The sequence below is a fragment of the Linderina pennispora genome (genome assembly GCF_002104995.1).
Source record: "Linderina pennispora strain ATCC 12442 chromosome Unknown DL89scaffold_4, whole genome shotgun sequence".
NCBI lineage: Eukaryota > Fungi > Kickxellomycota > Kickxellomycetes > Kickxellales > Kickxellaceae > Linderina > Linderina pennispora.
In genome coordinates this window covers 318,519-340,086 of record NW_024468252.1, presented here as the reverse complement: position 1 = coordinate 340,086, position 21,568 = coordinate 318,519, and the positions used below count along the sequence as shown (strand labels likewise).

Here is a 21,568-nt window from a genome sequence, read left to right as displayed (position 1 = left end):
TGGAGCGAATGGATTGATGTGGCCAGGGCCAGGGCCAGAGACAGCAAGCTGCGGAAGACGCACATCTTCAACAGCACACGTACCTTAGCAGACATGCTGCAGCAAAAGATAAAAGGAGAGCGCCCAAGAACAGATCCCTTCATTTCTTGTCATTGATGAGAGGAGCAGCTAACTCTTGATAAAAAAACACTTCAGCATTTGCTTTCTTGTCGAGTCGGGTCGCTTTCCACGCTCGAAGCCTCCCTGTGTGCTGGTATCTGAAGCTAGCGCGGCAGCTGGCTGTCGCTCAGGTTGAGGTTGGCCAGCACGGTGTCGATGGAGGCCATGGCCTGCTTGGCCTGGCGGACAGACGACAGGCCGCGCAGCATGGCCATGATTGACACAAGGGTTTGCGTGGTGGCCTCGTCAAAGTCAGCCTGTGACTGGCTGACGTAGCGCGTCAGGTTCTCGCGGCGCCAGAACCCATCGTCTTCAGCATCAGCTGGCGAGTCGGATAGGCTATCGCGCACGCGCACCTCGGGCTTCCGGGCAGCGGCTGGATCGACGACCTTGCCGCGGCGCACAACCGGCTCAGTGCGGCCACGCAGTAGCTGGTCCAGCTCGTGCTCCAGCCCGCCCAGCACCGCCTCGACGCACGCGAACCGGCTCTCAAGATCGGCCACGCGCGCCAACAGCGCCTCCACAACACCACGCTTCTCCGCGAAGCTCGCCGGGCGCGGTGGCGGTGTGCTCGCCTGCGTTGTGCCGGCGCCAGTTGGTGCATCGGCGGGTGCCCCGAGCCACTCAGCCAGCACCATCTCCGGCAACGGCTGCTCGTCGGAGGCATACGAGTCGCGGCCTTCAACCTTTTCCTCGCGGTCCTCGTCGACCTGCAAGTGGTGGCGCACTGCGATGGCACTGACATCAGAGCCGCGGCTCCGCGATGCATCCCTAGCAGGCGGCTGGGGCAGCGGTGCCGTCGGTGCGCTGGACGACTGGCGGGCGGGCAGTGGTACGGCAGGCGGATCTGGGAAAGGCGCGTCGCTGGGCTGGCCCATGTACTGCCGCGCTGTGGCGAAGGTGTCTGGCGTCATAACGTTGGCCGACTCGATGCTGCTCTGCTCGGCGTCGGTGCGTCGGCGGTGCACCAGCGTCTCGTTGATGTCGCCGGTCGTGCGCTGCTTCGTAATCTGCACCGGTCGCACGCCCACATCACCACGGGGTGCGCTGCTGCTGCTCTCCTCGCTGTTGTCCTGTGCCAGCATAGCCGAGGCGATGGCCTTGCCGATCACCGTGTAGACGTGTGACCCGCGCCCACTATCCGAGAACACACTGGAGTGCCGCGCCCACTCATTGCATGAATCGGGGTCGATACGCATGGGCGGGGGCAGCAGCGCAGCTTCGGCTATGCGGCTATGAATTGACGGCATAGTCTTCGACTGCGTGGGCTTGTGCACTGCCAGGCCTGCAGATACCTCGTTGTCTGGCTCGCCAAATGCGCTCAGCTCGTCGTCCTGCACCGGCGTGCTGCGAGACACCGCCAACGCCGCCTGGTTGTGCAGCAACGACTGCTGCGACGCATTGTTCGCCCGGCGCAGTTGTGGACCCCCAGAGATGGCCTTCCCCAACACGCTGGCCCGCGTCGGCTGCACTACCGGCGGCACCGGCATCGAAATGCTCGGCGGTCGTGCCATCGGCTGTGCCTGCATGTGCCCCTGGAGCATCGCCAGCAGCCGCTGCATCTCCGGGTCATTTGTGCGCGGCTCTGGCATTGCATACCTGGGCTGCTCGGCGGGCTCGCTGATGCTGCGCCGCCTGCTGTGCTTGGCAGGGGATTTCCGGGCGGTCTTGATCTTCTGGCTCTTGGAGTGGAACAGGCCGGACAGCGACATCGATTCGAGCGAGAGCTTGGCACGCGTGGGCTTGCGCGCCCAGACGTCCGAGAACTTGTCGGGCGTGCGGCTGGGCGTGCGGCTACGCGACCGTCTGCACGGCTGCTCTGACGACGCCCGCACGCTCACGCGTACCTGCGGTGGCCCCCGGCTACGCTGCGCTGCGCCTGGCTTCTTACTCTTGCTGCGCCGGCCCTGCGGGTTACTTGTTTGTACTGGCGCGTGTTTAGTGGCACTCATATGTGATAGTAAGAGTGCGTATTAAAAGGAAACGTGGTAAGAAGAAAATAAAAACTGGCGTTTGCTGGTCGCTTCACCCATGAACCCGCTTATAAACATGCCGTTATCATGCGAGTCTCGCCTAACCATTAAGCTTCCACCCACATTTTCTGCAACGCGGCTGATCGTCTCTTGTTTGCATACTCGTTCGGCCCAGAAGTCACGCAAATCCGCTCTCTCTCCCCGGTTCCACCAACCAGCGCCAAGGCATTTGTGCCCTCCCCACTCTGGTTCCTTTTCGCAAAGCCCACCAGGACAAACAAACTCCATTAGCGAGCATTAGCTAGACCATGTAAAGACGCTGGTGCGATCTGCGCAATGCCGACATGGGGCCATCCGCAGCCCACCCCTCTCAGTTACGCTTCTTTCCACGCCCACGCTTCTTTCCGCCCTGCTGCGCACTCTTGCCATGCAGCTCCCTCAGCGGCTCTTCCTGCTTCTGTGTCACCGGCACGATCGGCGACAATTCCTTGATGTCCTGCTGCCGCTGGGACGCGGTCTGCGCAAGGATCCGGTGCAGCCGTGCCATCCGCCGGATATCGTCCAGCCGCTCCGTCCGGTACTGCACGCATGTCGCGTCGTCTGTGACCTTGAGCATCAGCTGCGAATCGCAGTTGCGGTATTTGACCGTGTACCGGGCCTGCCGCGGTGCGCTGGCATACAGCGACGATGCTGCCGTCTCAAAACTTTCCCAATCTGTGTAGTATGTCATCGCGTCCTTTTTTGTGTACAAATGTGAGTGAGAATAGAGTAATTTGAAGGCGCGAGGGAATGAAGATGCATCCGAATTTAGTGCCTGAAGAGAAGGCACATTGAGGCTACTTCCATGAAATTGATCGGTTGATCTAAATCAGCACTCCTGATGTGTCGCCTTACACGACACCTCTTGCCAAATGGCTTCACAGACTGGCGCTAGCTTATCCGATGCTGTGTATGGAAACAAGAGACTGGGTGCACTTATCCACATACGTGCTATGCCCAGGGGTTTCTTCCTTTGGACCACCACACAGCCCAGCGCTGAGTTGGCTTCACCAATGAGGCCCCTCAGCTTTATCTGGAACGCAAGATCCAGTACAAGGTTTATGACACCAAGGAAGTAGAGAACAACTCTTGAGCAGTGAGCAATATTCGCTTGGGAGTGAGCATTGGTAAGAATCTAATAAAGACCTAGCATGAGTGTGGCTCTCTTCAGCAGCAATAAAATGCATGCACGGCAGGGACAGGCGTGTCGAAATCGATTAGTGTTTTATCAAACCACATAATTAGAAGCCTAGAGTTCCTGTGCCGAGCCAAAGAATACAAATACATGTGGACTGTGTATTACTAATTACAAGCGAGGATTCACTCATCATTAACACCGCATTTTTACTTCTTCTCCCTAATGATTTGTCATCCGCAGACTACCCTGCCTGCTATTCGCTTCATGTGCTGTTGAACCGTCTCGTTTTATGGCAAAATGTGGCGGTGAGCACATTGCCCACACAAATGGCGGCATCGGTCACTCTAAACATATATCTAAATGCACTAGCTTGGGAAGAGTATTTAAGCCACCACTGCGCCATTTGAATACCAAAACACACACAACAAAGTTTATAATTCAAAGCTGAACATCCAATATGACATCTGCAAGATCTATCACTCGCGTTCTGGCCAACAAGTACTCACCTAGCGGCGCCCCGAGCCTCGACAACTTCAAGGTCATGTCTGCTCCAGCTCCGACCAAGGACTCGCTTAAGGAGAACCAAGTTTTGGTCCGCAGCCTCTATCTTTCTGTTGATCCGTACCAGCGTGGTCGTCTAATCGGCACTACAAACAGCTACGTCCCCCGCTATGAGCTTAACAAGCCAATTTCCAATCATGGTGTCGCTGTGGTGGAGGCATCAGCCAGCGCTGACGTTGCTGAGGGTGACATCGTCTATATTAGAGGAGCACCCTGGGAGACCAAGTCGGTTGTGGATGTTGCTGCTGTGCGCAAACTTCCCACCGGCACTATTGATAACGCCCGCGACTTCGTTACAGTCTTTGGTATGCCGTCGTTCACTGCCTTTGTCGGTCTGACCACAATTGGTAAGCCAAAGGCTGGTGAGACCATCCTCGTTTCTTCGGCGTCGGGTGCTGTTGGCCAGATTGTCGTTCAGCTTGCCAAAGCTCGTGGTCTGCGGGTTGTTGGTGTTGCTGGTTCAGAGGACAAGATCGAACTTGTCAAGAGCATTGGTGCCGATACCGCCTTCAACTACAAGACCTCTGACAACTTTGTCGCGTCGATCAAGCAGGCAGCTCCTGAGGGCATTGACATCTACTTTGACAACGTCGGTGGCGAGTTCCTCGATGCTGCTCTGGCTAACATCAATACTGGTGCTCGCATTGTTTCCTGTGGTATGATTTCCCAGTACAACGCCAAGTCTGCTGATGAGGCATACGGTCTCAAGAACACTTTCAACATCCTGACCAAAACTGCTACTTTCCAGGGTATACTTGTTGGCAAGTACTATGGAACGCCAACTGAAGACGAGTTTATGGCTGAAGTTGGCAAACTGTACAAGGAGGGTAAGCTTCAGTACCGCATCGATGAGACCACTGGTCTGGAGAACGCTCCTCAGGCGATTCTGAATCTGTTTGATGGCAAGAACTTCGGTAAGAGCGTTGTCAAGGTGTAGAACGGTGTTTCATGATTCCTGAATAAGACACACTACCATTAACATACCACTCCAGCGATGGCACAGAAGTGCGACATTGATATTGAGGCATTTGCATTTCAGGCATTGAATATGTAAGCTGCGTTATTATCCTCCTGGCTTTAATGGCATTGCTACTTTTGACATTCGGGGTCCGGAGTCCCCCTACGCCACCATAGACAAGGCCGAAACGCATACGTACAAAAGCCCAGATAGACGACCAGCCTTCCTTCTTCCCCTCAGTCATTTTGAAAAGTTTTTTTTTTTCCATATATTCGATAACCACTTATTCCCCATGTTAACAGCTACTGTATCCAGATTGGTGCGGATACTTTTGCTGTTTTGGTTTATCGTTATAAGGAACGCGTTGAATATGTTGATTTGTTGGTATGCATAGAGATTTCCTCAAGAGGTTTACGCTGCAAATGGTGTCTACCATGCAGTCCTTCCTGTCGACTCCAGGGTGTCATTATACTCCAATTCCACCATAAACCGGACCAATCACACACATCATTGGGCTCAAGAAGGTCGGTTAGCCTCCCCTTTCTCCTCGGTCCATTCACATCATTTCTACACAAAGCATATAAACGTTCGCTAATCCACAGGTAACATTCAAAAATACAGCAACCAACGTACTATTCGCTGCATACGTTACTGACCCGTTTCATTTAATGGCGAAATAGAGCAGTGAGCACATAAAGAACACAGCTGGTAACATCAGTCGCTCCACATACTTCTAAACGTACTAATCTGAAATGAGTACTTGAATCACCACTGCGCCTTCTGAAATTCAAAACCAGACAGAGCCAAGATCATAGTTCGAGACCAGACAGATGCTGCTGTATAATAGATTCAAGCCCCATGATTAGATCCATACAGTTCACTCGTCTCCTACCTAGGGTGCACTATATAGGGGCCAGAAATTTTCTACCCACGGTGGACAATTAAAGCAACTTGTCTATTCATGGCATACAACACAGGCGCCACAAGTTCATTATAGCAGTGAATGGAATAAGTGTGCCCTGACAAGGGGCTGTATAACTTGCTGTGTGAATCCGCTATAAAATAGCTCCTTTCCCATGTCTTGGAATCGCTTCGTTTTCTTTTCTAATACTAGTTCTACATATATCTGGCTTTATTCGCATCCAGTACCTATCGTTTACCCATCCACCATTCGACATGACATCCGACAGCCCTGTCACTCGCGTCCTGGCCAACAGGTACTCGCCAGGCGGTGCCCCGAGTCTCGACAACTTCAAGGTCGTGTCTGCTCCAGCTCCGACCAAGGACTCGCTTAAGGAGAACCAAGTTTTGGTCCGCAGCCTCTATCTTTCTGTTGACCCGTACCAGCGTGGTCGTCTGACCGGCGCTACAAACAACTACATCCCTTGCTATGAACTTAACAAGCCTATTACCACTGATGGTGTCGCTATTGTGGAGGCATCAACCAGCGCTGACATTTCTGAAGGGGATATTGTTTCCAGCAGAATAGCATCCTGGGAGACCAAGTCGGTTGTGGATGTTGCTACTTTGCGCAAGCTTCCCACCGGCACTATTGAAAATGCCCGCGACTTCGTTACAGTCTTCGGTATGCCGTCGTTCACTGCCTTTGTCGGTCTGACCACGGTTGGTAAGCCAAAGGCTGGTGAGACCATCCTCGTTTCTTCGGCGTCGGGTGCTGTTGGCCAGATTGTCGTTCAGCTCGCCAAAGCTTGTGGTCTGCGGGTCGTTGGTGTTGCTGGTTCAGAGGACAAGGTTGAGTTTGTCAAGAGCATTGGTGCCGACGCCGCCTTCAACTACAAGACATGCGGTGTTTTCACCGAGGCAATCAAGCAAGCAGCTCCTGAGGGCATTGACATCTACTTTGACAACGTCGGTGGCGAGTTCCTCGATGCTGCTCTGACCAACATCAACTTTGGTGCTCGCATTATCTCCTGTGGTATGATTTCCCAGTATAACGTCAAGTCTGCTGATGAGACATACGGTCTCAAGAACACTTTCAACATCCTGACCAAGGCTGCTATCTTCCAGGGAGTGCGTGTCAGCAGGTATTATGGAACGCCAACTGAAGACGAGTTTATGGCTGAAGTTGGCAAACTGTACAAGGAGGGTAAGCTTCAGTACCGCATCGATGAGACCACTGGTCTGGAGAACGCTCCTCAGGCGGTTCTGAACCTGTATGACGGCAAGAACTTCGGCAAGAGCGTTGTCAAGGTGTAGAACGGTGTTTCATGATTCCTGAATAAGACACACTACCATTAACATACCGCTCCAGCGATGGCACAGAAGTGCGACATTGATATTGAGGCATTCACATTCCAGGCATTGGATATGTAAGCTGCGTTATTATCCTCCAGTATTTAATGGCATTGCTACTGCATCCAGATTGCTGCGGCTACCTTTGCTGTTTTGATTCATCGTCATAATGAACACCTTGAATGTGTTGGTTTGTTGGTGTGCATAGAGGGTCCAACAGGTATTGTACGCTATAGATTGAAGTCTGCCGTTTAATCTTCTCCACTTTTTTGGCGTGGCTCCCAGCTAAATCGGCTGCAGGATATCAGGAAATAAATATTCTCTGCCACTGGATGACTGGTAACCTTTCAGATGAAAACAAATGGTTACGAGCTTTATGGAAAAAGTAGGATCGAGCACTGACTGGGGAGAAAAGGCAGGGCTGGATGGCCCAAGATGTCAAGCTTTTATGTGGTTGGTTTAGTATGGTAGCTTTGAAATGTGTTGCTGTTTCGAGGTCAACAAAGCGTATGGAAGGGTGTCAAAGCAAGTATACTCATGAGCAAGATACTGGAGAGGAACAGTCTACTGATCCTCAAACAGTCGATGGTGGAATTGTGGACACTGATGCTGGGTGGTCGCAATTAAGTCAACGCCTGAACTGGGTGCCAGCCTATCAATCAAACCTGTTGATATTCGGGCAACCCCATGCCCCTCGCCACCATGTGCAGATCCAAATCCCCACCTGTATAAACATTGTGGGCCAGAATAGCCCATCCTCCCTTTTTCACCTCAGCAATTTCTAGTTATATTCATTCCATAAAGCTCATAGCTACTGGGCTCTCTGAGGGCTAACAAAGCCATCAACCTCCTGATCCTAATGGCAATGATTGAGCCGACCCATTGCACTCAAATTTCCAGAGTTGTCTATATACCATATTCTGCCAAATATGGTATTATATTAAACCCCATTCCCAATTGTCAACCTATGCATAGAGCCTGGCCATGTGCCTGATTAGATCAGCATTATTGATCACGATCAACGACGTCGATGCATCAGCCGTTTAGATGCGCTTACGTTGCGGGATGGACAATTACGCAACGCCTTGTTCGCCTGCTTCTCCACAAATAATTCGTTCAGACAAATGCAATTCACAGTGCCTGCAACACAATTCGGCAAGACGGTCGTCTTGGCATACCCCGACACCACGCGGCTGGGCGGGTACCGGGCAGCGCTTGGGCTATGGAGATCGCTCGGTGGTGACGACAGCACGGCAGTCAAGGCGCAGATAGACGAGGCCGCAGAGGAGACAGTGGAGACAGAGTTCTGGGTGCCAGGCACGGATCAAATTGAAGTTGTCATTGGCACGGCTGCAGGGTCTGTAGACACAACATTTGTGTTTGTCAATGGACTGCCAGCGGCCGAGTACGTTCCAGCGCTGGTGGACGGTTTGCTTGCGCAGCTGGAGGCATCGGGAGTGGAGCGCGTAGTGGCAGTGGCATCGGCAAATCTGCACGGCCTCAAGGGAGTCAATGCTGAGCAGCTGTTTGGGCTGGCGGGAGTGGCGGGGCTGGCGGAGATCAGCGGCAGTGTGACAACCGGCGATGCGCTGCTGTCGGCGCTTGATACGCTGGGGCGTGTATCGCGTGTGGAAGTGCAGGTGGCGGTGCGTGGCGATAAGCGGCCGACGGGCAGCGGGTATAGGCAGCGCGTGGAGTTTGGCAAAGAGTTTGCCGATGCAGACGACCAGGAGATTGTCAGGGCGCTGGGCGGTGTGCTGGTGGAGGCAGTAGGTGTAGGGGTGGCAGACGTGTCAGCGCCGGCAACGCGGGTGAGGAGCGCCAGGGCAGTGCAGAGCCTTCCGGCGTTTGGGTAGTGAATTAGAGGTTACTGCGGGGGGCAGCGTTTTTTTATTTCTTCGCAGTGGTAGCATCGTCACTGGTGGAAGGACGGCCTCTGGTGCAACGCAGATGGCGGTAAGGGGAAGCTTGGCAGAGACAACCGGCAGCAGTTTGCCTTTGTTGTTATTTTAACTCCGAAGCGGGTGCTTTTTTGTTTTTTCGTACATTTTTATAAGACTTAGTAGTGTTTCCCAGGCATTTATATAAATTGTCATGAGCTTCAAGGGCAAAGAGGCAGCGTCGACGCGCAACGGGACGCCGTCGGGCAGCGCGGTCAAGGTGGGGGCGGACGGGCTGACGGCGGAGGAGCGGCTGTACCAGGAGACAGTGGTGGAGCTGCAGAAGACGTATGCGAAGAAGATCAAGCCTTTGGAGCAGTCGTACTGCTTCGAGGGCTTCCACTCGGCACCGCTGACGGCGCAGGACATTGGGTCGAAGCCAATGGTGCTTCTGCTGGGACAGTACTCGACAGGCAAGACGACGTTCGTCGAGTACCTGCTGGGCGAGTCGTACCCAGGCGCACACGTGGGGATTGAGCCGACGACCGACCGCTTCGTGGCAATCATGGGAGGGCCCGAGCCCAAGGTAATCCCGGGCCATGCCGCGGCAGTATCGGGGGACCTGCCGTTCTCGGGGCTGACAAAGTTTGGCACCAAGTTCTTGTCGCGGTTCCAGGTGTCGCAGCTCAACAACCCATTGCTGCAGAACCTGACGATAGTTGACACACCCGGGATCCTGTCGGGATCGAAGCAGGTGCAGCGCGGGTACGATTTTGTGTCAGTCATCAGCTGGTTTGCAGAGCGGTCGGATCTGATTCTGCTGTTGTTTGACAGCTACAAGCTGGACATTTCGGATGAGTTCAAGCAGGCAATCCAGGCGACGCGCGGGCACGAAGACAAGGTGCGCATAGTTCTCAACAAGTGCGACCAGGTGAGCCAGCAGCAGCTGATGCGCGTGTACGGGGCGATGATGTGGGCGCTGGGCAAGGTCATTCCGACGCCCGAGGTCAACCGCGTGTACCTGGGCTCGTTCTGGCCGCAGTACAAATCGCCACTGCCCAACACATTCTCCGACAACACCGAGCTGCTGGCGCAGGAGCAGCGCGACCTGCTCCGCGACCTGCGCAGCATTCCGAAGAATGCGGCGCTGCGACGCGTCAACGAGATCGTCAAGCGGGCGCGACAGGCACGCGTCCACGCGCACATCATCGGGCACCTGCGCAGCGAGCTGCCGGCGGTGTTTGGCAAAAGCAAGAAGGCCAAGGAGATGCTGGAGGATCTGCCCGGCGAGTTCCGCAAGATCCAGGTGCGGTACAATCTGCCGCCCGGCGACTTCCCCAATCCGGACGCGTTCAAGCGCGACCTGGAGGCGTTCAAGATTGCCGAGTTCAACAAGCTCAGCCAGAAGCTTATCAGCAACGCCGACGATGCGCTGGCGGTGGACTTCCCGCGCCTGATGCAAAAGTTCCCGACCGACGCGCGGCGGTCGCTGGACATAGCCGATGATGACGTGGCGAAGCCGCTGGAGCCGACGCCGCCGCCGTACTCGGCCATGAGCAGCAGAAGCAGCAGCCGCAATCCGTTTGGCGCTGGCGACAACCCGGCGGCATTGCAGTACCTGGGCGTGTTTGTGCGCGAGAGCGACCCGAAGCGCAAGGTGATTGATGGAGCGAGCGCAGGCCGGCTCCTGGGCGACTCGGGGCTTGGGCGCGAGGTGCTGCGGCGTGTGTGGGAGATTGCCGACTGGGATGGGCGCGGCGAGCTGGACCAGGTGCAGTTCGAGGTGGCCATGCGGCTGTGCGAGCGCATCAAGAATGGCGCCAGTGTGGAGGACGCCAAGCCGGCGGTGCTGGCCGAGCTCGGGCTTGCCAACCGCTTCTACTGAGGATTAGGTTTCCCCTGTGTGGGGGGAGAACCACTGCATTCCACCCTTATACATCTCCACTGCTGTATTACAATTATCACTATGCACATATTGGTGGCCAGTCCCGAATGCGGCTGTGCAACGCTGCATTGTGATAGGTGTCCCCGTGTCCGCACTTGCAGCTTGCATGTGGCCTGACGAATACATTCGATCTATCAGTACATGCGGCCGACGTCACTGCCCCCTCGAGAAGCACAGGAATGCATCTGGGCGGCCCCGGCCTTGCTCGTGGATATAAATGCATTTTTTGCTTCCAAAGAAGAGAAAACCCACAGATTCGTCAACTGCACCAGACCTCTTTCGACTAGCAAGAACACCCCATGACTGAGAACATCGGCGACCTGATCCCCGGCATGCGGCAGCTGAGCATGCGCCGGCGCACGCTGACCGAGAGCGACCTGACATACGGCACCCACTACAACGAGAGCTCGGGCGACACCAGCGCCTTCCCGCCCAACATGATGCCCGCACGCAACGCCTACCAGATCGTCCACGACTCGCTGCTATTCGACGGCGACCCGACGCTGAACTGCGCGACCTTCCTGACGACGTGGATGGAGCCCGAGGCCGAGAAGCTGATTATGGAGAACCTGGGCAAGAACCGCGTCGACATCGACGAGTACGAAGCGACCGAGCGCATCCATAGGCACTGCCTGGCGTTCCTGGCCGACCTGTGGCGGGCGCCCAAGAACGAGCCGCCCACCGGCACTGTGGTGGTGGGCTCCTCCGAGGGCATCATGCTGGGCGGGCTGGCGCTGAAATGGCGCTGGCGCCAGCGCCGCCTGGCCGAGGGCAAGGACGCGTCCAAGCCGAACATTATTTTCGGCGCCGACGCCCAGGTCGCGCTGGAGAAGACCGCGCGCTACTTTGACATCGAGTCGCGGCTGGTGCCGGTCTCGGAGGACTCGCGCTACTCGCTCGACATCCACAAGGCGCTGGAGCTGGTCGACGAGAACACCATCGGCATGTATGTGATTCTGGGCACCACCTACACGGGCCACTTTGAGCAGGTGGCCGAGATGTCGGCGCTGCTGGAGAAGCTCAAGCAGGAGACCGGCCTGGATATCCCAATTCACGTGGATGGCGCATCGGGCGCGTTTGTGGCGCCATTTGCCTTCCCCGACCTCAAGTGGGGCTTTGACGTGCCGCACGTGGTGTCCATCAGCACGTCCGGCCACAAGTTTGGCCTGACGTACCCGGGCATCGGCTGGGTGCTGTGGCGTGGCGCCGAGTATCTGCCCGATGACCTGACCTTCGAGCTGGCGTATCTGGGCGGCCTGGAAAAGACCTTCACGCTGAACTTCTCGCACCCTGCGTGCTTCCTGATTGCCCAGTACTACAACTTCATCCGGTTTGGCCGCCAGGGCTACACGCGCATCATGAACTCGTGCCTAATCAACGCCCGCCTGCTGTCCGTGGCACTGGAGGCCACCGGCATCTACCAGTGCATCTCCGACATCCATCGCCCGCGCGGCATGCTCGGCTACTCTGAGGAGAGCCGCGTGGCCGCCAACCAGCTGCTGCTGGATGCCGCGCGCAATGTAAAGTCGGTCGGGGACTCGTCCATGAACCATGCGTTCAACTATGGCCTGCCTGTGTGCGCATTTTCGTTTACCGACAAGTTCAAGGCCGAGCACCCGATGGCCGACCAGGATGTGGTCTCGACCTTGCTGCGTGTGCGCGGCTGGATCATCCCGAACTACCCGCTGCCGCCCAACAAGAGCGACGTGCAGGTTCTGCGCGTCGTGGTCAAGGAGGCTACGTCCGAGGACATGATCAACCGGCTGGTGCGCGATGTCATGTGGGCTACGCAGAAGATGCTCGAGGCCAAGGGCCAGAACCTGGCCGATGTCCTGAGCCACCCGCTGCCGCAGAATATCTCCACCTCGGATCTTGCCAACAGGATCGTCCAGTCGGGCAAGGGCGAGCTCAAGGAAGAGGACCAGTCGGCGCACTGGGAGAATCTGCTCAGCAAGATTGGCGTCAGCATGGATTGCACCGACAATGCCATCCCCGAGAAGAGACTGGTTGACGGTGGCAGGCGCAAGACTGTGTATGAGAAGGCATGCTAAGGCGCCCATGCTTTTCCCCATTACTCTTGACTTTTTCTGAATATATTTCCATTTATTGTACTGCGCTCTCAGATGTATGAAGCAGATTCGCACTGGGTAGGGCATTACAAGGCAATGCGCCCAGTGCCATCCTTGCAATAGGGAGCATCACACCCCCATGTGCTTGTGTGTAAATGTGCCCTTTATTCCACATTACCTTGTCACTTTTGAGACTCGCTATTATCCACTTGTTCCATTCTGTCATTTACCACTGTGGTCCCAAGGAAATTCTACTGAACTTAGTTAATGATGCCAAGAGTGCTCTCGCACTGATATTAGTGCGACTACTCATCGTGATGTGATATGCACTACATACTGATCACCAGGCAATATGCGCTGCAAATTCTGCTATAAAGGAGCAGAGGCAGCACCAGCAATCCCACTCGAATCCTCAGGCTCTCCATAGCTCTTGGTACTAACATCTACCATGAACACCTCGATCTTCATCACTCTCTTTGTCGCCATCGCCGCTGTCGCCTCAGCGGATTCGCTTGAGAAGCGGGACCGCTACACTGAGTGCGTTCGCCGCTGCCACCGTGGGCACGGGCATTCCGGGTGTGTCCGTCGCTGCAGGACCACCCACAGGTAAAGCCTTCAAGCGAGCAGGAACCTTGCATTACTCTTGCCCTAAGGCATCATTGTAGTGGTTTTTTTATCAGCATTCAGTAGTAACTCAGTATATGCACCAAGTTTTCTCTGGATTCCTTTGTCCCAACACGGTTACTTTTTTTATGAACCCACTAAAACGTGCAGGCGAAAATCCCCTCATTCGTTCTCCTTTCTGGGGGTTTTTTCTGCACCATTTTTGATTTATTTACCACACTTTATAATATTCGCGGAATGAATGCCCAGCTGAATCTGAACCTCGGGCAGCAAGACTGGCGCGCGTCGCTGCCGATTGAAATGCGACGGACGATAGTTATCCAGCTGCACGCGACACTGACAGGACTTCCCGCGGCGCAGCAGACCAGCGCGCTCCAGGTTCTGCAGCAGCTCGAGAGCCAGCTGTACAACAGCGCGACGTCGCGCGAAGAGTACCTGCGCTCGCTGCAAATTCAAGTGGCAACTTTGAAGCAGCGGCTATCGGCAGTAGCCGGGCAGCAGCCGCAACGACCAGCACTGGGCAATGTGCCTCAGTTTGATGCAAACAGGCTCAAGGCCATCGTGCTTCAGCCCGAGGCGCACTCGACCGATGTGATCCGGCTGGCGGCACAGCATATTCAGGCGCAGATGGCGCGGCCGAATATGAATGCGACCGACGTGCAGACGTATAACAGCATTCTGCAGAAACTGGTGCATGTGATTCAGCTGCGACTTCAGCAGCCGTCAGCTGTGGGCACACCACAGCAGACACCGCAGGCACAGCCGATGCGGCCGGCACAGCAGGTAGTGACTCCGCGGCCGGCAGTGCGGCCCAATGTGTCAGGGGCAGGTGGATTCCAAAACCTGGCCAACATTCAACAGCTCCAGCAGCTCCAGCAACTGCAGCAACTGCAGATGCAGATGCAGCTTCCACAGAACCAGCAGTTATTGGCCGCGCAACAGCTGGCAATTCAGAACCAGCAGCGGCCCCAGCAGCAGCAGCCCCAGCAGCCCCAGCAGCCTCAGCAGCCCCAGCCCCAGCAGCAACCCCAGCAGCAGCCGCAGGGGGCACCGAGCGCCGAGATGCTGCAGCAGTGGCGGCAGGCGTTTGACACGACAACTGTGCCGTTTACGTACCGTGATCAGCAGGTCAACCTGAATCTGTTCACCGCACGCGTGCTGATGTCGCAGCTGGAACAGGCCGGCGATATTGCCACAACCAACGAGCTGCGCCAGGTATGTATGCGGATTATCTCGGGCGCACAGCAGGTGGTGGGCAAGGCGATTGACTCGGAGACCCTGCATGCGGTTGTGAGAGCACAGCAGCAGCAACAGCAGCAGCAACAGCAGTTACAGCAACAGCAACAGCACCAACAGCAACAGCACCAAACACCAGCAGCAGCAGCAACAGCAGCACCAGCACCAGCAAGGAGTGCCGGTGGTGCGTACCGTGTCGAATGCGTCGAACGGACTATCGAACGCCGCTTCATCGCCGGCCATCGCTATGATAGCTGCACCAGGTGCCCAGACGAAGAAGCTGACGGGGGGCAAGGGCAGCAAGAAGCGGGCGTCGCAGTCGCCGCTGACAGTGGCCCGCCCGGCGCAGAAACCGGCGACGCCGCCGAACGCCGACGCCTCACGTGATGCCCCTGCCATGCCGCGCAAGGAGTCAGTGTCGGCCGACCTGGCAATCGCACAGGTGGAGAAGGTGCGGCAACAAATCAACCAGCACAAGGTAGAGCGGCTGCAACCCCGGGTGCTGTCGGAGGAAGCCAAGGCGGCGGTGCGGGAGGCACTGCCGGCGATCGAGCAGCTGGTGACGCCGCTGGTATCGTCGCTGCCGACGCTGTTCATGGCCATGCGCAACGAGACCCACATCGGGCAGATCCTAACAATCGAAATGATGGTGACGGAGCAGAAGCGGTTGATACCCGAGGACCTGTATCTGGTGACACCCGAGCAGCTGAAGGACTGCCACACGGTACTGGTGCGGTCGCTGTCGATCATCAAGGAGTGGGCAAACAGCCTGAAGGAGACCATGAAGCTGCATGACGCCGGACCGCCGCAGCAGACCCCCATGACCAATATGCACCCGGGAGCGGTCACGGCCGATCCGGCGCTGGAGCCGTTCCAGCGGGCCGTCAAGCACCCGCTGGATCCAGCCAACCTGAAGCTGCCAGCCGCAAAGAAGCGAGCCACAGGCAAGGGCTCCGCTGACACACCGCAGCCACAGCTGCCCGCCGCCAGCCAGGAGCCGCAGCACATGGCTCCGGTGGGACCGGTGCTGCCGCCGGGCATGACACAGGAGCAGTTTATGCGGCTGCCGCAGGACCTGCGTGTGAGCATTCTGCAGCAGCAGCAGGCGGCCATGATCCGCCAGAACTCAACAGCGCTGCCCGGGTCTGCGGGAGCAGCGGCCACGGCACCGGCGCCGACCGATGGCAACGCGGCCACAGGGACGCCTCTGTGGGCGGCGCTGCAGGGCATTAGCGGAGCCACGCAAGACGACGAGGACCTGGACCGGCTGAAGCGCCTGGAGCAGGACAAGTGGAACAGCCCGCTCGAGTACCTGGTGGGGTGCTGGACCGGTTCACCAAGGGCGCCGAGAGGGCAGGCGTGGAGCCGGCGCCGATTCTGCAGCAGGCGTTCTGGCCCATCGCGCGCAAGTCCATGGCCAGCGGGTGGGAGTGGTGGCTGCTGATGCGGTGCTGTAGACACTTTTTTCTTTCTTTGCTGGTTGACAAGGAACTAGCGTTCGACGGACACTTGGACTATGACATCTTATACAGAGGTAAAGAAAAGATAGTAAAGAAGTGCGAAAGCTCTGATATTGGCTTACGCGTCAAGCTGGCACAGGCTGCGGATTTTGTTGGCCAGCGCCTTGGCCATGAACTGCTGCTGCGCGAGCTTGCGCACCTGCCGCATGTAAATGTTAAGCGGCAGCTTGCCGTCGTCCAGCGACTTGCCGAGGTAGTACAGCACGTCGTCGGCTGCGCTAATCTCGCCCGCCAGGTCAAACAGCTGCTCGGCGGCTGCCGTCTGCGCCTCTAAACACGCTGCTCACGTCGCCGACGCGCGCGGGCTCGGGGAACGCAGTCTTCTTCGCCTGCAGCTCTGCGACCTTGGCCTCCAGCACGCGGATGTTGCCCTCCAGCTGCCGCTGCGACTCCGTCAGCTGCCGCCGCTCCTCGGCAATCACCCCCGCCCCCGAGTTCAGGTTCGCCGACTGGTCCAGCAGCTCCTTGTTCATCTTGGCGTGCTTCTCGCTTGACTTCTTTACTGCCTCAAACACCCGGTCGAATATCGCCAGCTGGTATCCGATCAGCCGCTTCTGCGGGTCATCCACCGGGTCTGTGTCCAGCAGCGACGACCGCGGCGGCGATGCGGCTGCTGGCTGCACGGTCTGCTGGGGCACTACCGGCGATGCCACTTGCACTGCCTGTTGAGATACCACCGGGGTGCTGGCTGCACTGCCTGTTGGGACACCGGGGATGCTGGCTGCACTGTCTGTTGGGACACGACTGGCGACGCTGGCTGCTGAGCCACCGCGTGCGCACTCCCTGCCTCGCTGCTGACTGAATTTCTTTGCGGCTCCACATGCGGGCTCTCGGGCTGCTGCTGTCGGCGGGCTCAGGCTCGGAATGGGTGGTCTGCCAGGCACAGAATTGAACTTGGTACGAGGGGTGTGCCTTCGATGGCTGTGCTATTGGTCCAGGTCCGTGCTGAGCCGAGTCCACCGATATGCTGGCCGCCGCTGCCGTCACGCCCGCCAGCTCGCTTTCAACCGCCGACATGGGCCGGACAAATGCCGACTCCGGCTTCTTTGCCGGCTGCATCACCGTCTGGCTGGGCGGCTCCGTGGTGCGCGCATATCACGGGCGGCTCCACCGAGAACACCTTGATGAGCTGCGCAATAAGCTCCACTGTCACTGACTCGCTCGACCAGCTGGCCAGATACGGGTGGTAGATCTTGCACTTGTCATCCACGTACTTGCCCGCCTTGAACTATCATCGCCTGGCGTCGGCGTCACGTAGCACATCGGCCGGTGCGTCGGGAACTCCAGCGGGAACCAGAACTTCACTGGGAATATTGAATACTGCCCCGTGGTACGGTACTGGGATCGTCCCGTGGAAGCAGAGCAGGCCCCTGTCGCCGCCCGTTCTCGTACACATAGTCCTGCGAACGCTGGGAATAACAGCGGGTACTTGTCCCGGATTGCTGTGAATTGTATGAACGCCTCTTGCGAGTCCGCAAACTACAGAAAACAAAACCTGTCCACCGGTTAGTGCAATGCCTCCCCATGCTGCTGAGTCCCAACGCAATCTGTCCTGTCAAACTCCTTCGTTTACCTGCTTAGAAATATCCAAGAGCCACTTTCTAACTCCCTCTTCTGACATTGACCGGTTTGTGCAAAGGAAACAAAAATGAAATTAGCTGTGTAATAAAACGAACAAGAAGAAAGGCCGAATGCAGAGAGAAAAATAGTAAGAGTGTCGTGCCAAGAGGTCTAAAAAAGGTTGCTGAGCTCCACTACGTATCTTCTGGCAAGTCAGCGGTAGTGCGTCACGTGTTCAGAGCGGAGCATGCAAGCTGGTGCTGCCGTTCTTTTTGACAGCTACACCTTGGCTTTTTGACAGCCAGCCAAGCCGGGCTGTCGCCAAGAGACAAGTGCATGCCTTTTTGTTGGCAGCTAGCTTGTATATGTGTCTAGCTAGAGATATGCGTACTGAGCTCCGCACTGGCCAGGATTCCATCGCAGAGACCTGGTGGCATCATCCATGGTGCTGTGGCTCCTGGCCCAGAAAACAAAGGAACGTAGCAATTTTGCCACAATTTTTTTCAAGCAGTGATGGAGAAAAATTTAGGCTTTGATGCTCTCCCCGTTAAATCTTGCTCTCCATTTCAAATTCTCGTTTGCTTTGTTTTTTCTTTTCATTTTGTACAGCCCCCTTGCCAATGAGCGACTACGAGCAGCAGCGCCAGGAGCAGATCCGCAAAAACCAGGAGATGCTGGCAGCTCTGGGCCTGGACAAGCCCATCCTGGGCATCTCAGCCACAGACAAACCACGCACGGCGCGAGCCAAATCGCAGTCGGGCTTTACACGCACCTACGAGATCCGCGCGCGCAGCACGGTAAGATACTCTGATGACGCCACATACGAAGACGACGGGTACATGACGCGGCCACGCAAAAAGACCAATCACCGCCTTCTGCGTCTGCGGCGCAACGACGCCGGGCGTCGCATCGTGGGCAACCGCGTGTACGACTCGGCGCTGGGGAGCACATGCCACCAGTGCCGGCAAAAGACCATGGATCCGAAGATCAAGTGCTCCAACAACTGCAATGTCGTGTTCGACACGCGCTGTCTGCTGATCCGGTACGGCGAGGACGCCGATCAAATCGACCATAGTACCTGGCAGTGCCCGAAATGCCGCGGCTGCTGTAATTGTTCGTTCTGCTTGCGCAAGCGCGGGAAGCGGCCCACTGGCCAGCTGTCAGTGTATGTCAGGCAGCATGGTGTACAGGCGGTCGAGGAATTGAAGGTGCCTGGGGTGCTGCAGCCCGAGGTGCTTGGCTCGGCTAGAAGGTCGGCGCGGAGGAGGATCTGGGATGGCGAGGTGTCGGATGACGACGGAGAAGTCAAAACATGGTCGCTGCGCGAGCGCAAGAGCATCAGGTACCAGGACAGCTATGCTTTGGATGACGATGACGATGAATTGTTTGCCGACTGCCCCGAATTTGACTGCATTGTTGTTATAGACCGGTCCGGTCCCGAAGACATTTAGCGATTCACAATATTTATGCTTGATCTACATTACATTCAATATCTATTGCTCATACATGGGTTATCTGCTCCGCGCCTGGCACCGGCTTCTCCGCTTCCTCTTCGTCGTTGACCCACTGCGTGTAATCCTGCTCGGTCTTGTCAGCCCACCAGAACATCCTAAAGTACCAAGGGACAACTCCAGCCAGTGTGGTGAGAGCACCCAGTAGCGGTGACAGATAGTACGGGTACGGGTCTCCGCTGTCTCCACCTTCAGGCGGCACAAACGGCATGACCGTGATGAAGGCACAGAACAGAATGAACAGACCGTTGAGCGGATGGAACGACTTGAATGTGCGCAGAGGATGGTGCGGTATCCTGAACCGCAGGATGATCGCACCCACAGCAGTAAGGCCGTAGAACAGCCATGTGCTCCACTGGACAAAGTCGACCAGAAGGTCAAACACCTTGCCAGGTGGCGGAGCCAGAAGGTAGATCATCGTCAGCACATACATGATAACCAGCGATGCGATCGGAGTGCCTGTGCGCTTGTTGTTGCCGCAGATCTTGCGGCCATATGGAATGAACCCGAACCTTCGTTGGCTGAGTCCAGAAGGCGCGACACGCCGTATGTCTGTGCGCAGATGGCACCGAGCACTGACAGCCCAATGAAGACCGGCAAGACAGTCTTTCCGAATGTGCTACCAAATACACGGTACGAGAACTCGGCAGCAAGAATCTCGTCCGAGTGAATAGCGACATCGATGGGGACAACAAAGAAGAAGGCTACGTTAGCCATGATATACAGGAACGAGACGACTCCAACAGCGCCACCAATGGACCACGGCAGGTTGCGCTCGGGCTTGCGCAGCTCGCCGAGCGAATACACCAGATTAGAGAACCCGTCGTAGGCCCAGAACACCTTGGTCAAGGCTGATGCATACCCGTGGGCATCATTATTCGTTCCACGGAACCCGCGGGACCAGTTGTCGTTCTTTTCGATATCGATGCCTCCAGCAGCAGCGACGATACCAGTGATGACGATGATGAGAAGAACAATGATCTTGACTACCTGTCAGGAGGTTGATTAGCCGCAGCGACCACTTGGCTGAGAAGATGTTGAGCGCGGTAACGAAGGTGATGCATCCCCAGCCGACACCGCGCGCGTTCCAGCCAGTGTTGTGATCCTCGCCAGCAGCATATAGCCAGTACTTGCCGATAACCGGGCCGTTTGCAGCAATAGCGCCGGGCCGGATGCACACAATCATGACCCACGCGAACAGGTACCCAAACAGAATCCGTGGCTTTGGGAACGCATGCGCCAAGGAACCGCATAGTGCCACCGTTCTTACGGTACATTAGCCCAAGTTCAATGAAAGCGGTTGCGCCACCATATGAGATGATGCCACCGAGACCCCACAGAATGAGGGCCATGCTAGGCGTGCCTACCAGGCGCAGAATCGAAGCTGGCGTGGAGAAGATACCAGGAGCCGATCATCAGACTGACACCCATCGCGGTGGCAGAGAAGATGCCGATGTTTTTCCTCGGCCCAGTTGACGGAGGTGCGCCGATGCCCTGTCCATCCTTCTCAGCGCCGTCCCAGCTGCCGTTGTTTGTATCGGTTTCGGCGGAGTCTTCGCGCCAAAGCTTGTGAATAATCCCCGTCATGGCTTAGGGGACAGGAGATGTGTGTGAGAGATGAATTAGAGAATGGCTGGGAGGTTGATGCCGCTCAGGATGCTTGCTGATGGATAATGCGATATGATAAAAAAGATAAATATCGAAGAATAAATGGAGCCAAGCGACAGCTTTGCCACGAGTTTTTACAAAAAAATTATAAACTGGTAGAAACGATAGTCTGGATGCACTAGACAAGCCTTGCAAGGCGCCTGCCTGCTCACCCGCTATATATACTAGGCAGCCTGTCGATGGCTAGACTCCTTAGCGATCCTTACGCTCATGCTTCACGACCTCTTGCTACATACCTTTTGATCCGCCCGTACATGCTTGGCGAGCGCGATTTGTAAGCCTAAAGCGTCGGCTCACAGTTGGGAAAAATGGCCAGACCAGACAGCACCCACCGGGCGATGTCGCCTATCGCAAGCCAATTGAAATCCAGCGCCCGGCCCCAAATGCAGACTCAACAGCTGGAACGCAAACTGATCAAGGAGCTTTGGCCTGTATCACTGCAGATCCAAGGTACCCGACGGCGCTAGCAAAGGC

General features: G+C 56.3%; 11 protein-coding genes across 11 annotated transcripts; 7 read left to right on the top strand and 4 right to left on the bottom strand.

Moving 5' to 3' along the window:
- Positions 1-4: 4 nt before the first annotated feature.
- Positions 5-2,294, bottom strand: DL89DRAFT_121555 (uncharacterized protein). Its single transcript, XM_040883213.1, has one exon. It carries the CDS (start codon positions 2,109-2,111, stop codon positions 264-266), a length of 1,848 nt encoding a protein of 615 aa, XP_040744720.1. The 5' UTR covers positions 2,112-2,294; the 3' UTR covers positions 5-263.
- Positions 2,295-2,502: 208 nt separating this feature from the next.
- On the bottom strand, positions 2,503-2,862 carry DL89DRAFT_256248 (SRP9-domain-containing protein; the record flags this gene model as incomplete). Its single annotated transcript, XM_040885428.1, has 1 exon — positions 2,503-2,862. The coding sequence occupies one exon, from the start codon at positions 2,860-2,862 to the stop codon at positions 2,503-2,505; it is 360 nt and encodes a 119-aa protein (XP_040744719.1).
- Positions 2,863-3,565: 703 nt separating this feature from the next.
- On the top strand, positions 3,566-4,847 carry DL89DRAFT_277812 (putative oxidoreductase). Its single transcript, XM_040889469.1, has one exon. It carries the CDS (start codon positions 3,767-3,769, stop codon positions 4,805-4,807), a length of 1,041 nt encoding a protein of 346 aa, XP_040744718.1. The 5' UTR covers positions 3,566-3,766; the 3' UTR covers positions 4,808-4,847.
- A 1,157-nt stretch (positions 4,848-6,004) lies between these two features.
- Positions 6,005-7,045, top strand: DL89DRAFT_282663 (YfmJ protein; the record flags this gene model as incomplete). The annotated part of the gene is made up of 1 exon (XM_040889702.1): positions 6,005-7,045. One exon carries the CDS (start codon positions 6,005-6,007, stop codon positions 7,043-7,045), a length of 1,041 nt encoding a protein of 346 aa, XP_040744717.1.
- Positions 7,046-8,074: 1,029 nt separating this feature from the next.
- DL89DRAFT_121466 (uncharacterized protein) lies at positions 8,075-9,056 on the top strand. The gene has a single exon (XM_040883211.1). The coding sequence runs from the start codon at positions 8,206-8,208 to the stop codon at positions 8,935-8,937; it is 732 nt and encodes a 243-aa protein (XP_040744716.1). The 5' UTR covers positions 8,075-8,205; the 3' UTR covers positions 8,938-9,056.
- DL89DRAFT_121469 (uncharacterized protein) lies at positions 9,057-11,026 on the top strand. The gene has a single exon (XM_040883212.1). The coding sequence runs from the start codon at positions 9,176-9,178 to the stop codon at positions 10,844-10,846; it is 1,671 nt and encodes a 556-aa protein (XP_040744715.1). The 5' UTR covers positions 9,057-9,175; the 3' UTR covers positions 10,847-11,026.
- A 317-nt stretch (positions 11,027-11,343) lies between these two features.
- DL89DRAFT_274429 (glutamate decarboxylase) lies at positions 11,344-12,917 on the top strand (the record flags this gene model as incomplete). Its single annotated transcript, XM_040889188.1, has 2 exons — positions 11,344-12,735; positions 12,858-12,917. 2 exons carry the CDS (start codon positions 11,344-11,346, stop codon positions 12,915-12,917), a joined length of 1,452 nt encoding a protein of 483 aa, XP_040744714.1.
- A 919-nt stretch (positions 12,918-13,836) lies between these two features.
- Positions 13,837-16,421, top strand: DL89DRAFT_313295 (uncharacterized protein; the record flags this gene model as incomplete). The annotated part of the gene is made up of 2 exons (XM_040891003.1): positions 13,837-15,019; positions 15,099-16,421. The coding sequence occupies 2 exons, from the start codon at positions 13,837-13,839 to the stop codon at positions 16,277-16,279; spliced, it is 2,364 nt and encodes a 787-aa protein (XP_040744713.1). The 3' UTR covers positions 16,280-16,421.
- DL89DRAFT_321594 (uncharacterized protein) lies at positions 16,060-18,359 on the bottom strand (the record flags this gene model as incomplete). The annotated part of the gene is made up of 7 exons (XM_040891291.1): positions 16,060-16,602; positions 16,643-17,072; positions 17,101-17,213; positions 17,250-17,432; positions 17,467-17,583; positions 17,617-17,725; positions 18,343-18,359. 7 exons carry the CDS (start codon positions 18,357-18,359, stop codon positions 16,414-16,416), a joined length of 1,158 nt encoding a protein of 385 aa, XP_040744712.1. The 3' UTR covers positions 16,060-16,413.
- An 82-nt stretch (positions 18,360-18,441) lies between these two features.
- DL89DRAFT_266210 (uncharacterized protein) lies at positions 18,442-19,382 on the top strand. Its single transcript, XM_040887006.1, has one exon. It carries the CDS (start codon positions 18,536-18,538, stop codon positions 19,364-19,366), a length of 831 nt encoding a protein of 276 aa, XP_040744711.1. The 5' UTR covers positions 18,442-18,535; the 3' UTR covers positions 19,367-19,382.
- A 17-nt stretch (positions 19,383-19,399) lies between these two features.
- Positions 19,400-21,197, bottom strand: DL89DRAFT_266208 (uncharacterized protein). The gene is made up of 5 exons (XM_040887005.1): positions 20,854-21,197; positions 20,659-20,810; positions 20,478-20,555; positions 19,968-20,416; positions 19,400-19,938 (listed from the first exon to the last, which is right to left on the bottom strand). Exons 1-5 carry the CDS (start codon positions 21,011-21,013, stop codon positions 19,416-19,418), a joined length of 1,362 nt encoding a protein of 453 aa, XP_040744710.1. The 5' UTR covers positions 21,014-21,197; the 3' UTR covers positions 19,400-19,415.
- Between the last annotated feature and the right edge of the window lie 371 nt (positions 21,198-21,568).